We start from the raw sequence: 14637 nt of genomic DNA, 5'->3' as shown, positions 1-14637 counted from the left end.
TGTGTGTAGAGAATGCAGTGTGTATGTAATGGAGGAATTGTGTGCATTCAGAGCATACAGTTTGTGTTTGTGTATAGTGGACGTAGTGTGCGTATGTAAATATGTAGGGTGGGATACTGATTGTGATCTGTGAGTGGTAAGAGGAACAGCTTTATATTTTATAATTATTTCTGGCCAGGGAGGGGGACACAGAATTTCCTGGTGGTCTGATGGTAAAAGCTGCTGCTACAACTCTCCTGGTACTCCCGTGTTACTATGAAGCCCCAGCATGCAACTCTACTGGGTGCAAGATCTTATTGCCAGCTATGGCATTGTGCAGTGTTGGTGTGTTGCCGTCGTAACCCAAGGCACTCTCTGACAGGCCGGGATCACAAGAGGAAGTGCAGACAGAGTCCACCAAACTCCCTCTCCTATTGCGCCTGATGACGGCTGTATTTATAGGAAGCTGCCACTTTGCAAAATAAGTTCTATTCCCTTGTCTTTACACAATTATATTGTGAGTACATGAACAAGTGATGCTGCATTTTAAGTTATAGGATATGGAACTAACTCTGTAAATGTCATTTATAAGGTTCTGTGTAATTTTTGCTTTCAACCAATTCATATCGTAAGACTATCATCTGTCTGGTATATTCTCAACAGGTTCCTTCGTTCCTTTTAAACTGTGTGTTTTACTAGTCACGTATCTGTTGATCTTGTACTAACAAAACAAAATTTGCTGTTTTGCCAAGTTTATTCAAAATGAATAATTTGAAAAACAGCCTCACATATTGTCTGAACTTACCCTACAGTCTGATACAAATGCACAGATATCTTATTCTGCTATTTATACCTATCATGGTCTAAAAAACTAACTTAGCCACACTAGCTATCTGTGATTTGTAAGATCTTACGTCCTATAATATGGTACGAGTCTTACAGCAACAGCCCAGGGTAAAACCATAGCAGAAATAGCGGGCAGGATGTGAGCATGTGTTTATTTTTAATACTTGGCGTGGATTTTTTTTTTATATTTAGAAAGTCTGCTGTAAGTTTTCTCTGTGAGAACTGGCACACGAAAACACATATCAAAACCCAGAAATGAGTGAAACCCTTAAAGTGACTGTGAAATACACAAAAGCAACTTCATAACAAAGTACACACATGGAAAGCAACTGGAGTATTTAAAGGGACAGTACAATAATGTATACAAAAATTAACTCCTTTGTCTTAAAGGATTAGAGTCATCTCAGTAAGGCTCTAAAAAATGTGAGTGTGAATTCTCTCCATTTTAATTACTTTTTGATGTGATATTCTCCACTGTACAATGAATCAACACTATTATTTCTCTTTTCTTTTCAAATAAGTGTAATTACATTTTTAATAACTAGGGAAAAGGGTGCATAATAAAAAAGGGGGAAATAAATTCTCCATCAACATTGTATATATGTATAAAAAATATTTGAAAAATACATGAAATGTGATCATTAAACTGTAGAAAATATGGTTATAATAACAATCTATATATTACTAAATAGTTGCTAATTTAGAGATTTATTCACCTTTTCTTTTTGGGAGGTATTTAAACAAGAATATCCTGGAAATTTGTAGGACATATGATATTTCAGTAAACACACTGTCTCACAAGGCACACTGATACAATTCTTTATGATATGCATTTGGCAGTTTATACATTGCATTAATGTACTATATTGCATGCAATATATTAAGAAAATAGTTTTGTACATTTTATTGCAAGTCACTTTAAGTACCTCACTGCTTTCTAACTGTGTGGAAAGTCTAAAGGAAATTTGCACTTTACAATATTTGGTAATTTGATGGCTAAATATCTATTTTTGCTATATATTCATAAATTCTTTAAAAAAATAATACTGATATTTGTTACAAGAAAACCAAAACTTATATAACTAATAACTTGCATTCCATAAACTAACATTATATATTTAAAAGTGATGACTTCCTTCTTCCTTTACTTTACTTTGCTCTGAATTCTGTCCTCTCCAAACCCCAGACATCTTGCTCCCTCTGACATTTCCCTCACCATGACACGTCCAACTCCACTGTCCATTTTCATCGGACAATCCACGGCATTCACCCAGCTCTGATTGCACTATTGGTATGCCTTACCTAATGCGGTCATTTTCTCTGACCATTCTCATGTGATCGGGCTTCTCCACTAAAATAGCACTTACATATTGCCACCTCTCTCCATAGTCTGGCCTTTCCTCTCGTGTTCTTTCTCTCTGCTCAGCCGTCATGGACACATTTATTGAGAAAGCTCCTTCTAAATGGTCCCAGGGTAAGTCACAATGACAGGCCAAGAAGCCACATCTTGGGGAACCCGTGCCTCCCTCCACACCTCACCTCTCTCCAACAGATTTAGAGGCGGAGGAGGGTCCCTCTCAACAGCATTTCCAAGCTGCCTCTATTTCACAACACGCTTCTGAGATGGCAAGGGAAGTCTCCAACCTTCTTAAACCAATCTTTGAGTCTCAATTTAAGGATCTTAAGGAATCCATTGACAGCGCCCTTCATCTTCTTCCCACTCACTCCTCTCAACTCACGCTGTTGGAAACAAGACAGAGTACCACGGAGGATGAGCTGCACCAGCTCCAATCCACAATTCAACAACAAAACACCACTACAGGACAACCTTAGATTTGTTGGCTTCTCAGAGTCCTTAAGGTCAGTCGACTTAATTTCTACTCTTTAGTCCTGGATCCGGGACACTTTACAGATCGCATCCTCTTCAGACACTCCTCTCGTCATTGAGAGGGCACACAGGCTTGGACCGGCTCAAGACCTTGACCGATCATTGCAAAATTCCTCAACTTTTGTGACACTGTCCATATCTTAGCAGAATTTGAAGCCTTAGATATTCCCACTTATCAGGGGAACAAAATATTGATCTTTAAAAATTATTCAGCGCAAGTCACTCACTAGCGAAAGGCATTTACACCCATTTGCTCAAATCTATACAAGAGAGGAATCCGTTTTGCTCTTCTCTACCCTGCCACTCTTCATCTACAGATTGCCAATCGTACTCTCTCCACCTCATCGGTGGCTGAGGCGTCTGAGTTTCTTCAGGATGTCATGACGGACTGTGACAAAGATTCGCCGAGTCGCCTCTGTTCCCATTTTTTTTGGTTCCAACAACTGTATATAGTTTGGGCCTCTAGGCCCTGTTCATGCTGGACTTGTTGTGCACCCCACTCGCTCCATCCCTGGGACTTGTCCGTCTGCTCGGGCTGGGACAAACAGAACCCCAAACATATGCATTCCCATGCAATCAAATACGCTTCACGCCAAGGTATGTCTCAATCATCACACATTTTATCTGCTCCTCCTCTCAAGTTCCTCTTGTGGAATGTGATAGGTGCAAATACACCTATAAAATGTAAGAAAATCCTAACCTACTTAACCAAACATCAAGCCCAAGTCACACTTTTGCAGGAAACACACTGGTCATGCTCTGACACCACTCAATTCAAGGCTCCTTGGATTCAATCCTGTATAGCTGCTAAATACAACGCCAAGGCCAGGGGTGTGGCGATCCTGCTACACTCTAAGCTACAATACATAATCCACAATTGTAACACAGATCCAGAGGGTTGTTATATCATCTTATGTCTCACTAGCAACATTATTTCTTATTGCATTGTCAATGTATATACTCCAAATTCATGTGCTAACCCCTTTTTCACCAAATTACTAACATTACTCACTCAACTTGACAATGACCAAATAATTGTAGGGGGTGACTTTAATGCTATTGTTGACCCATCTAAAGACAGATGCTCGTCGGGGTCAGCACCTCCCACAGACAGTGACCATAGGCTCTTTCATCTGATTACCTCATGTAACTTGCATGACCCATGGAGAATATTGCATGGTGGGGAGCGAGATTACACGTTCCATTCTAAGGTATATAACACTTTTTCAAGAATCGATAGATTTTTAGTCACCCCAGCGGTGTTACTAGTGCCAACATTGAAACGATCACTGTCTCAGATCATGCGCCAATTACCCTTTTGGTCAATACCACACCCTCCAATCCTTTCACTGCACATTGGTGTTTCACGACATACCTAGTTAATAATCCGTCTTTCCAGGGTCACATAGAGTCCAGTTGAGCTAATTTTGTTGATGATAACTTGGAACACATGGAAGACCCCAAGTTACTGTGGGAGACATCCAATGCAGTTATGAAGGGACACATTATCTCCTATACTTCCTCACCCAAGAGGAAGTGAAGACGGGACTTTACATTATTTGAAGATAAACTTAAGTTGGCACACAGACAAAATTTGACTGACCCTTTGGTTGCACAGCACCAGAAATATCAAGATGCCAAAAAGGACCTAAACACATTTATCGCGAACCATGCACAATCAAAACTGGATTTCCAGCAACAACACTTTTTTCCAGTGGGGTGGAAGGTCTGGGAAACTATTAGCTCGACTGGCCAACCCCAGGTCAAAATTCAAACCTATAACTGCAATCCCTTCGCCAGAGGGTAATCACTGCACCTCACATGTGGCGATCAATAAAATGTTTGATGAATATCACCGGCAAATGGCAAAAGCCCTGCAGTATGACCATATCCGCAGCATGACCTTTCTCAAGAGCCTTGGTCTCCCGCGGTTGGACGAGGAATCCAGGGAGCTTCTCAACTAATCTATCACGGTGGAGGAAATAGGACAGGAGAATCAAGACCCTGAAATCAGGGAAATCTCCAGGCTTGAAATTCACTGCTTAATCAGGACATCCAACTCCTTGGACATCCAACTCCTTACCAAAACCAAAGCATTGAGAATACAAAAGTTTTTGCCTAGCTTGCTCAATACTCACCAATTGGGCTTTGTGAGGGGCAGAAAGGTGGTCACAGGGGTCCAAAGGGCACTAGCGGCTGTGACGGGGGTGGCCCGTGGGGGAACGTGCTTGCAATCGCCATCCCTAATTGGCCTTGATATAGAAAAGGCATTTGATAGCATCACCTGACAACACCTACTTCGTGTGCTGAAGTTGAGATATTTTGGACACACCTTTGTAAATTTTATTATAAACTTATAATAAACTTAACACAGCCTGTGTTACTACAAATGTCCTTGACTACCCGTAGTTCACTCTTGAAATAGGTGTGCGAAAGGGCTTTCCGCTCTCTTCGCTGTTATTCAACTTAAAACCATAGAAACCCTGCAGGAGTTCAGGGGGATCACGCTTGTTGGGACCAACCTGAAGGTTTCTGCCTTCGCCGATGACCTTTTACTTTTTACTGTCGATCCTCAGAGATCACTGATCACAGAGGTTACCCTGCTCGATTCATTTCATACCATGAAAGGTCTAAAGATGAACTGGAATAAATCAAGTGCCCTTCATTTTGGTGTGGGGGACCCCCTCCACCCTTGCCAGGTGATCTTCCTTTGAGGTGGGAGCAATGGGCAATGAAAAATCTGGGAGTTAGGATACCGAAAAATCTCTCTCTCTCTTATACAAGCTAATTATAACCCTCATCCTATCAAATATCTTCTCAGAATTTGAACATTGGCACAAATTGCCCTTATCATATATTGGTAGGGCGATATGTATAAATTAATTTGTTTCCCTAAATTGTTATATCCCCTCCAGGTTCTTCCTTTATTACTCTCTAAAAACAATGAAGCCCTATTGAACAAGAAACTCAGGCAATTTCTCTGGCAAGGACACAAAGCACGCATAAGTCTTACAAAACTTTACCAACACAAGGCCAATGTGGGGTTGAATCTACCGAATGCTAAAGAATATAGTCTGGCGGCTCAACTGAGACATGCGCTAGAATGGATTCAATCCCAAAATCATTTTTCAGAGCTACCTCTGTACTCCTCTCTGGTGCTACTGGACTCTTTGACTGCTCTACTTCACAGGCCACATATACTCCTCCCAGATTACATCCTATAGAACCCCCTTCTGGGTACTCCCATCAGGGCCTGGAAACAAACTGGGGGCTCACCCACTCTGTTTACTACATATACCACTCCTTCACAACCCTGATTGTCCCCCAGGCAATGACTACTCCTTTCCGTTGTAGGCCGAGAGGGGGATCACGACTCTCCGATCCTTTGTTGATCACAACACACAAACATTTTTTACACTAGCGGAACTCAGGGAACGTTTCCCAGGCCTTGCACTCCCATGGTTCGCTTACTTTCAGGTGCGACACTACTACTCTACTATTACACAGAATGTCACGACCACCAACTGGGAAAAACCCCTAGATGCACTACTGTGCACTTATATGATAATACGATACATTTCAGATTGGAAGAATCTCAAGACGGGACTGGGAAAATGGAAGTCTCATTTTCCACATTTATGTTCAGCGGACATACTTCTTGCACACCATACTCAGGGTCAGTCATTACCTATGGTCACATATAGGGACATGTTTCTCAAGACTTTACACTATGCTTACTATTCCCCCCATAGTCCTCACCTCATGGCTAGGAAGGACTCCGCAACCTGTTTCAAATGCACACACACTAAAGCCGACCTGTATCACTGTCTGTGGGAGTGTACGCTCATTCAGAACTTTTGAACTGAGGTGAGGGGATACCTGACTAATGGGAACTTTGCCACTCTCCCCTCACTTCCTGCTTTTGGGACCCATGCCAGGCCAACCTCTGACTAACAAACAATTTCTTCTCATTGTAGCAGCTGTTGAACGCAAAGCCATCCTCCAGGTCTGAAACCAGCCAGGTGCTCCTACCTAACAATAATTTTTATCTAAACTTCAGTTTTTATTCAAAATGGATTGGCTAACAACCTTAACCAATAAGGAAATACTTGCCAAAACAATCCTCGTGTCTTGGGGACCATAGATCCTTAATTTGGATGATTCTTTTAGATTAAAGGTAAGAGACACCCTGGAGTACACGGCATGGTTCTCGGCGGAGGTGGTGGCGGGTCGGGATCCCTTGCGACACATGTCTCGGTAACCGTCCAGTATTTTCAAATCCAGATACATCCTTAACTTGAGTGGGAAGGTTGTGCGGTGATGCAATATGCCAGCATTTAGTTTTGTGTAAAGTTTATTTAGCTTTGCCTTGTTCGGTCATCCAGTTCCTTAAACTTAGTGTGGTTTCATGCAATTACTTTCCATCCGTCCATGAGTTGTCTGCCCTACATCTACTCAGATTTCTGGGTCTATTGGAACTTCCCACTGCCATATATCTTTGCACCTCTAGCGACCCATTGACAGTGGGGGCAGTGTCCCAGCACACTTAACTCTGCAAAGGTAATTATTGCAGTTTTTTTTATAAACTGCAATAATTACCTTTATGGGTTAACTCCACCCCTAATGGCTGTCTACCAGACAACCACTAAAGGGACTATCGGATCGTTAGGTGACTTTTGGTTGCCTAACTGACGATGGACGTCCTCACGTAATGCATGTTGACTTCCAGCGTCACCGGAATATCCATAGTAAAGCATTATATAATGCTTTCCTATAGGGAAATTCAAATGCGAGCGCAGCCATTGCTGTGCATGCGCATTAGGTCTCCCCCGCCAGCTGACATCGGTGGGGGAGTAACAGAGGCAGACCCGAGCCAGCGCCGAAGGACATTGGCCCTGGACTCAGGTAAGTGACAGAAGTGCAATTGTAGTTTCCTGGCACTATAGTTTCCCTTCAAGTAAGATGCCAGGGGTTTATATATCTTTTGATTACATGTGGGTTTTTTCCATGAATTTTGCAAGCACATATTGAATTACAGTGGCGGAAGACATCTCTCTTTGATAAAATGATGTGTGGGTCTATGGTTACCTTGTGAAGTGCATTTGTAAACAGTGTAAACTAAATAGTTACATGTTACATTGATAAAAACTGGAGTGTATAACCAATAGTTACTTTGATAAGAGCTAGGGTGTATAACCAATAGTTACATTGATAAGAGCTGGAGTGTAGAACCAATGAAAGCCATACTACTATTCAAGGCACGATCTTAAAAGGCAACACAATATTATCATTGCTGAGTTTGAATACTACAGTATTTAAAATGTAATCAGCCTACCAACTCACTTTTTACTTCCAGTGTATGGTAGGGTAGCGCTGACTTACCAGTTCTCTTTCTCCGTACGGGTCACAAAATGTGGCAGCCCCACCATGCATAATCACACCGCACTGTGCCCCAACCTCACAGTTTTTGCAATGCAGCCTGCACAAACAAAACAAGTTTACATTATATACAAGTATTAATAGTCATATCACAGTATTTAACCAATAATAATAATAATAATAATAATAATAATAATAACATATTTAACCAGAAAAGTACATTTATTTTTATTAGATTTCAAGTCCACCCTGGGATGGGGGCTGCTGTTCTGATGGACCATCAAGACATGACACTATATAATAGAACACAAATACTGTTTTTTTTGTTGTTTTTTTTTATTTGCACTGTGATGGTTGCACCTTGTAAGACCTGCTGACATGCAAATAAAAATAAATCATATTTAATGGACATTATAATTGTACTTTACATAATGGAAAAAATACATACAGTTGCAAGAAAAAGTATGTGGAATGATATGGATTTTACTATATTTAGAGAGGCAGGGGCAGGCCAGGGGGGCTAGATGGTGATTTTAACACTATAGGGTCAGGAATACATGTTTGTGTTCCTAACCCTATAGTGTTTCTTTAAGCACTCTCACACTGTGAGAAACAAGATTCTCTCAACTGACAAAACAAAGATTGAACTGTGTGGCCTCAATTCAAGGCATGATGTCTGGAGGACACCAGGCACTACTCATCACCTGCGCAAAACCTTCCATCATGGTAGCATCATGCTTTGGGGATGTTTTTCAGACTAGTCAGGGTTAAGGGAAAGCTGAATGCAGCAAAATACAAAAATAGTGAAACCTCAGACTGGGCCAAAGATTCACCTTTCAACGGGAAAATGACTCTAAGTTCACAGCCAAGACAACAGAAGAGTGGCTTAGGGACAACTCTATAAATGTCCTTGAGTGGAGCAGCCGGAGCCCAGACTTGATTCTAATAGAACATCTATGGAGAAACCAGAGACTGGCCGTCCACCAATCGTCAACATTAAACCTGACAAAATGTGAGAGGATATCCAGAGATGAATTGCAGAAAAACAGCCAAATCCAAGTGTGCAAAGCTTGTCGCATCATACCCAAAAAGACTTGAGACTGTAATCGCTGCCAAAAGTGCTTCAACTAAGTGGTAAGTTAAGAGTCTAAATACTTATGTCAATGTGATATTTTATTTTTTTCTGTTTAATATGTTTGTAATAATATCAAAAATATTTTTGTATTTTATACAGCATTAAAACATATTATAAATAAATATTGGGTTTCAATACTTTCTAACTGTACCGTACATGCCAAAAACTGGCTATTTTCACTATAAGGCAACACATCAGGCAGGCCAAAGTACTTCATCCATTAGAATTCAATTGCAGTGTTCACATAAGCAGAAGCTATGAAATTATTCTGGAAGAGGACTAGCCTTGGGCTATGGATCTGCACCTGAGACTCATTAGGATATTCTTGGGACCTTTTCAATGCTCTTCAAAATGCCTCTAACATTCATTATAGCCGTGTAGCTAAAAACTGGTGATCATCAAGAGCACATTAACATCAGGTGCCAAGACTAATGTTGCGTCCTACCAGTATTGCAGATTAACTGCAATTTTACCGATTTGTTATGAACCAGCCAACATATGAACCTGTCATATGTATAAGAGATGTGTGGGCGCATTTACAGAAATATACAAGTTTGAAACTGCAGGTAGCAGAAAAAACATATATACGGGACGCAGATTCAGGCAAAGATAAACATGTAGTATGCTGGCAGGATATAGTGATATCACACAAAAATTATGAAATAGTACAGATGCCTAGCTAGAAATATGTGTAAGGAGGTCAAGAATTGAGACTCTAAACAATATATTGAAATAAACAGGGATAGAGATACTTTGCATGAGTATGTAGTGTGGTCTTTAGTGTTGATTGAAACCTGCGCATGTATTTGCTTGGGCCCCCTGTAGCCTGCCCCAGACTTTATTGCATGTAATCACGTCCTCCACCCAATCCCTCCTCCCATCCCCGCCAAAAAGTGTATTTTTAACTTGTTTAAAATGCTTTGATAGTTGTGGTCTATCATTTTCCCAATCATTGCAGTGTTTTGTTTAGCAGTATTTGTTGTTTTAATGTAAGTATGCTTTTGTATGAGGTATGTGTTTGTGAATGTAGGGGTGTTCTTGTTTGTAGTGTTTTGTGTTTTTATGTACTGTCGCCATTTGGTCGCATGCAGACACACCCCTACATTCAAAGGCAAACACTTGTGTGTAGTGTTTGCTTTTAATGTAGGGGTGTGTCTGTATGTAGTGTTGACATTTGAATGCAGGCATGTACTGTTAGCATTTGAATATTAAAATATATGCATTGATACACACACTGACACCCATGCAAATACACAACCACACATAGTAACACACATACAGATTCATTTACACACATGCAGATACACAGATATCCAGAATGACACATTTAGATACACAGAATGATACAAACACTGACACTCACAAATACACACATGCAGATACACATAAACACATGCAGATACACATACACAAAGATACAAATACAGACGCATGTGAAGACACACAGATAGATACACTTACAGATACAGATATACACATACATACAGACAAACAGATAGATACACAGACACATATATATAAACACAAACAGACACACAGATACACAAACAGATACAAAGACACATACAGACACACAGTTAGATACACAGACACAGATATACAGACACATATGCAGATACACAAACACACAGATAGACACACACACACAGATAGATACACAGACGCACAAATACAAACACTGACACATAGATACATATAAAGACACACATATACATATAAAGACACACAGATACACACACTGACACACAGATACAAATACAGACACATATATACACACACACAGACAGAAACACAACACACAGATACACATACAGGCAAACAGACAAATACACAAAGAGACAAACAGATACACATACAGGCAAACAGATAGATACACAGAAACATACTAACACGCTCAGATACACATACAGACACAAAGGTAGATACACAGACACACAAACACACAGATACACACACTGACACACAGATACACATACACAGAGACAAACAAATACACATACACATACAGGCAAACAGGTAGAAACACAGACCCACTGTCAGGGTTTCTCTGCTGTTTTAACCCCTTTAGGACTGTGGGCGTTCTATGCCGTCCTTTTTTAGGCGGTCCTAAACGTTGGCAGGCAGCATAGAACATCTCCGACGTCCATTTATACTTACCGGGCCTGAACGCTGCTTGTCTTTTAGACTTTGCTTTTGGTTTATTTCATTATTTGCTATTTATACTAAAGGTATTTTGCATCTTTGTTCTGTCTCTGTCTGGTTCCTGGTCCCTAACACACACATACAAACATGCAGATACAAAGACACATCCAAACACATGCAGATAGACATACAGACACACAGATAGATACAAAAACACAAACACACAGATAGATACACAGACACACAGATAGATACACAGACACACAAACATACAGATACACACAGATACATACTGACACACATACAGACACACATATACACATACAGGCAAACAGGTAAATACACAGATACACATAAAGACAGATAGATACACAAACACATGCAGACACACAGATAGACACACAGACACATACTAACACATGCAGATACATATACAGACACACAGATAGATACACAGACACACAAAAACACAGATAGATACACAGACACACAAACACACAGATACACACACATACACACATACAGATACGCATACTCACACACAGATACACATACAGACACACAGGCAAACAGATACACAGACACACATACATATACACATACAGGCAAACAGGAAGATACACAGACACAAATACAAACATGCAGATACAAAGACACATACAAACACATGCAGATACACATACAGACACATAGATAGATACACAGACACATGGACACAGATAGATACACAGACACACAAACACACAGATACACACACAGATACATACTGACACACAGATACACTTAAAGACAATACAGACAAACAGATACATAGAAACACATACAGACACACATATACACATACAGGCAAACAGGTAGATACACAGACACGCATATAAACATGCCAATACACCCATAAAGACAGATAGATACACAGACACATACTAACACATGCAGATACACATACAGACACACAGATAGATACACAGACACACAAAAACACTAGTAGTCACACAGATAGATACACAAACACACAGACACAAACATTGATGCACAGATACAGACAGATATACATACATAGTTACATACATAGTTAGATAGCTGAAAAGAGACTTGCGTCCATCAAGTTCAGCCTTCCTCACACCTGTTTTTTGCTGTTGATCCAAAAGAAAAGAAAAAAACCCAGTTTGAAGCACAATTTTGCAACAAGCAGATACACATACAGCCACATGGGTATACACATGCAAAATGTACATGTTTTTAACCACCCTCCTATTTCCTACCTTTTTGGTGCAGGAGGGTGGCTTCCCTGGGGTCCAGTCGGCTGGCCAAGGCTGTTGGGAGTCAGAGGCTCTCTGAGTCTGCATTCCCCTCCTCTCTGCCTCCCTTCCATTCAGGTCACTCTGTGATAGCTGGGAAGAAGTGACTGGCTGTCACTTCCATCCAGCCCTGACATCACGAAAAAGGTTTGGTCACATCATTCAAGTGATGCAGTGCTGACCGAGTCCCTGAGGACACATTGCCATCAGATGCCCCTAAGTGCATGGAACTCTCGATGGGCTTCTTATCGTGCAGGCCGCTGACACAATCCTGTTGTAGGCTACGAGCCCATGGGGCTTTTGGTCCCCCAGGAGTAACAGGGCCTGTTGCAGCTGCCCTGTTTGCCCCATGTTAAATATAGCCCTGTGAGTATGAATGATTTACAAAAGCAAAAGTACAATTAGAGCATACATACGATGGAAATAAAAGCAGACTGGCTACAGACAGGGCTGCCATCACGAGGTGACAGCCTCTGTGTTTGTAAGTATCGATTCGGCATTAGATCTTATTAACTTGTTCCATACTGTACTACCCTATTGTGTGTCTATATATATTTTTTCTCAGGACGGGACAAATACTCTTCATAGGGGCGGGCCACCTAAACGGACCCAGAGGCTATCAACACCGGAGCTAGGTTTTATAGCTCCCCGTTTGTGAGTGTTCCATTCATATACCTTGCTTCTATACACTTTTATCTATTTAAGATTTGCATTATGTGGCACCATTTGTATTTCTAGGTTCTTGCAGTATCCTATACCTTTATACTTATCCTAAACCATATACTTTTTTATATTTGCATTGTCTGACAGTGTTTAGCTGTATGTTTGTGTCCGTGTATCAGTGTATGTGTGTCTTGCTGTGTGTATTTGGGACTGTGTGTCTGGAGGAGGGTAGGCCCAGGTAATGGCTTTGTAAGATGCCCTAAGATTTCTCATGACAGCCCTGCCTACAGGGTTTGTATAGAATGACCTAGTTTATTCACCTAATTATTTTATATATACACTGTTGTAGCCAAACCACCAGTATATATGAGAACAGTGTTTCTTTACTCCAGGGTCAGGACCTAGAACTGGATTCCCTTGCTATTTCAGTGCTTAATGGTGGGAACAGTTGCATCATACTCATTAGATGCCAAGTAATGGATCACAATAAAGAGTTTACTGTAGGGACATTATCTTCACCAGGGCAATGTACAATTATCTGACACAATGACTAGTTCAATTAAGGTGTATTATAGAATACATTGTATTATATATTGTATTACACTTTATACATGGGGCACAAAGCTAATTTAAATTTGAAGAATGGGTTATCAAGCTAATGCCATTTATTTGATTTGAGTGCTTGTCAATAAAAGTTAAGAACTCTTTACAAATAAACCTCTGGAATAGTATATATTCCCTATTGACCCAGCTCTCTCATTAAATAATATACATCTCTAGGTGGAACAAAACTTGGGGTTAATGTTTACGCCCAAACAATGGTCTACAGCACTTAATACAAGCTGGTGTATCTTGGAACATTATGCATTAGGAGACTAGGCACAAATTAATATTATATATTAGACATTGTCCCAGATACAGTAACTTGAAAAACCTTAATGTACATTGAACAATTACTGATAAGACAATTGTGATAAGTACATTGAACAATTGAAGCACAGGCACCAAATTTATACAGTCAGTAAACTCCTCCACTGTGCCTGAGAGATAATTGAGTCAGGAACTGTACTAACTCAATTATCTCCAGGGACAGAAAAGTATCACAATTTCTGAACACCACAAAGGTACCCCCAAAACCACACACAAGTCACATTCCCGGATAGCTGGCATTTGGGCAATTTTTTTTTTTCAAAAATCACCCAGATCCATTGTGTAGTTTTGGATCACCATCACGGGGAAGTTTTGACTTATTTGCCACGAGGTTGAAGCCCAAAGTAGTTCCAGGGAAGTTGTGGCAAAAGCCGGTC

The 14637-nt window shown here is 40.5% G+C and overlaps 1 protein-coding gene across 2 annotated transcripts in view; it reads right to left on the bottom strand.

The window, feature by feature from the left end:
• Positions 1 to 14637, bottom strand: part of RELN (reelin) — a 466948-nt gene that overhangs the window by 267677 nt on the left and 184634 nt on the right. For both annotated transcript variants that reach the window (XM_063448139.1, XM_063448140.1), the window contains exon 7: positions 8096 to 8192. In XM_063448139.1, coding sequence (XP_063304209.1) covers positions 8096 to 8192 — 97 coding nt within the window. The remainder of the gene's footprint in view (positions 1 to 8095; positions 8193 to 14637) is intronic.

Source organism: Pelobates fuscus, chromosome 3 (genome assembly GCF_036172605.1).
Source record: "Pelobates fuscus isolate aPelFus1 chromosome 3, aPelFus1.pri, whole genome shotgun sequence".
In the NCBI taxonomy this organism is placed as follows: Eukaryota; Metazoa; Chordata; class Amphibia; order Anura; family Pelobatidae; genus Pelobates; species Pelobates fuscus.
The sequence above is the reverse complement of the archived record's forward strand: the minus strand, read 5'-3'. Positions and strand labels throughout refer to the sequence as shown.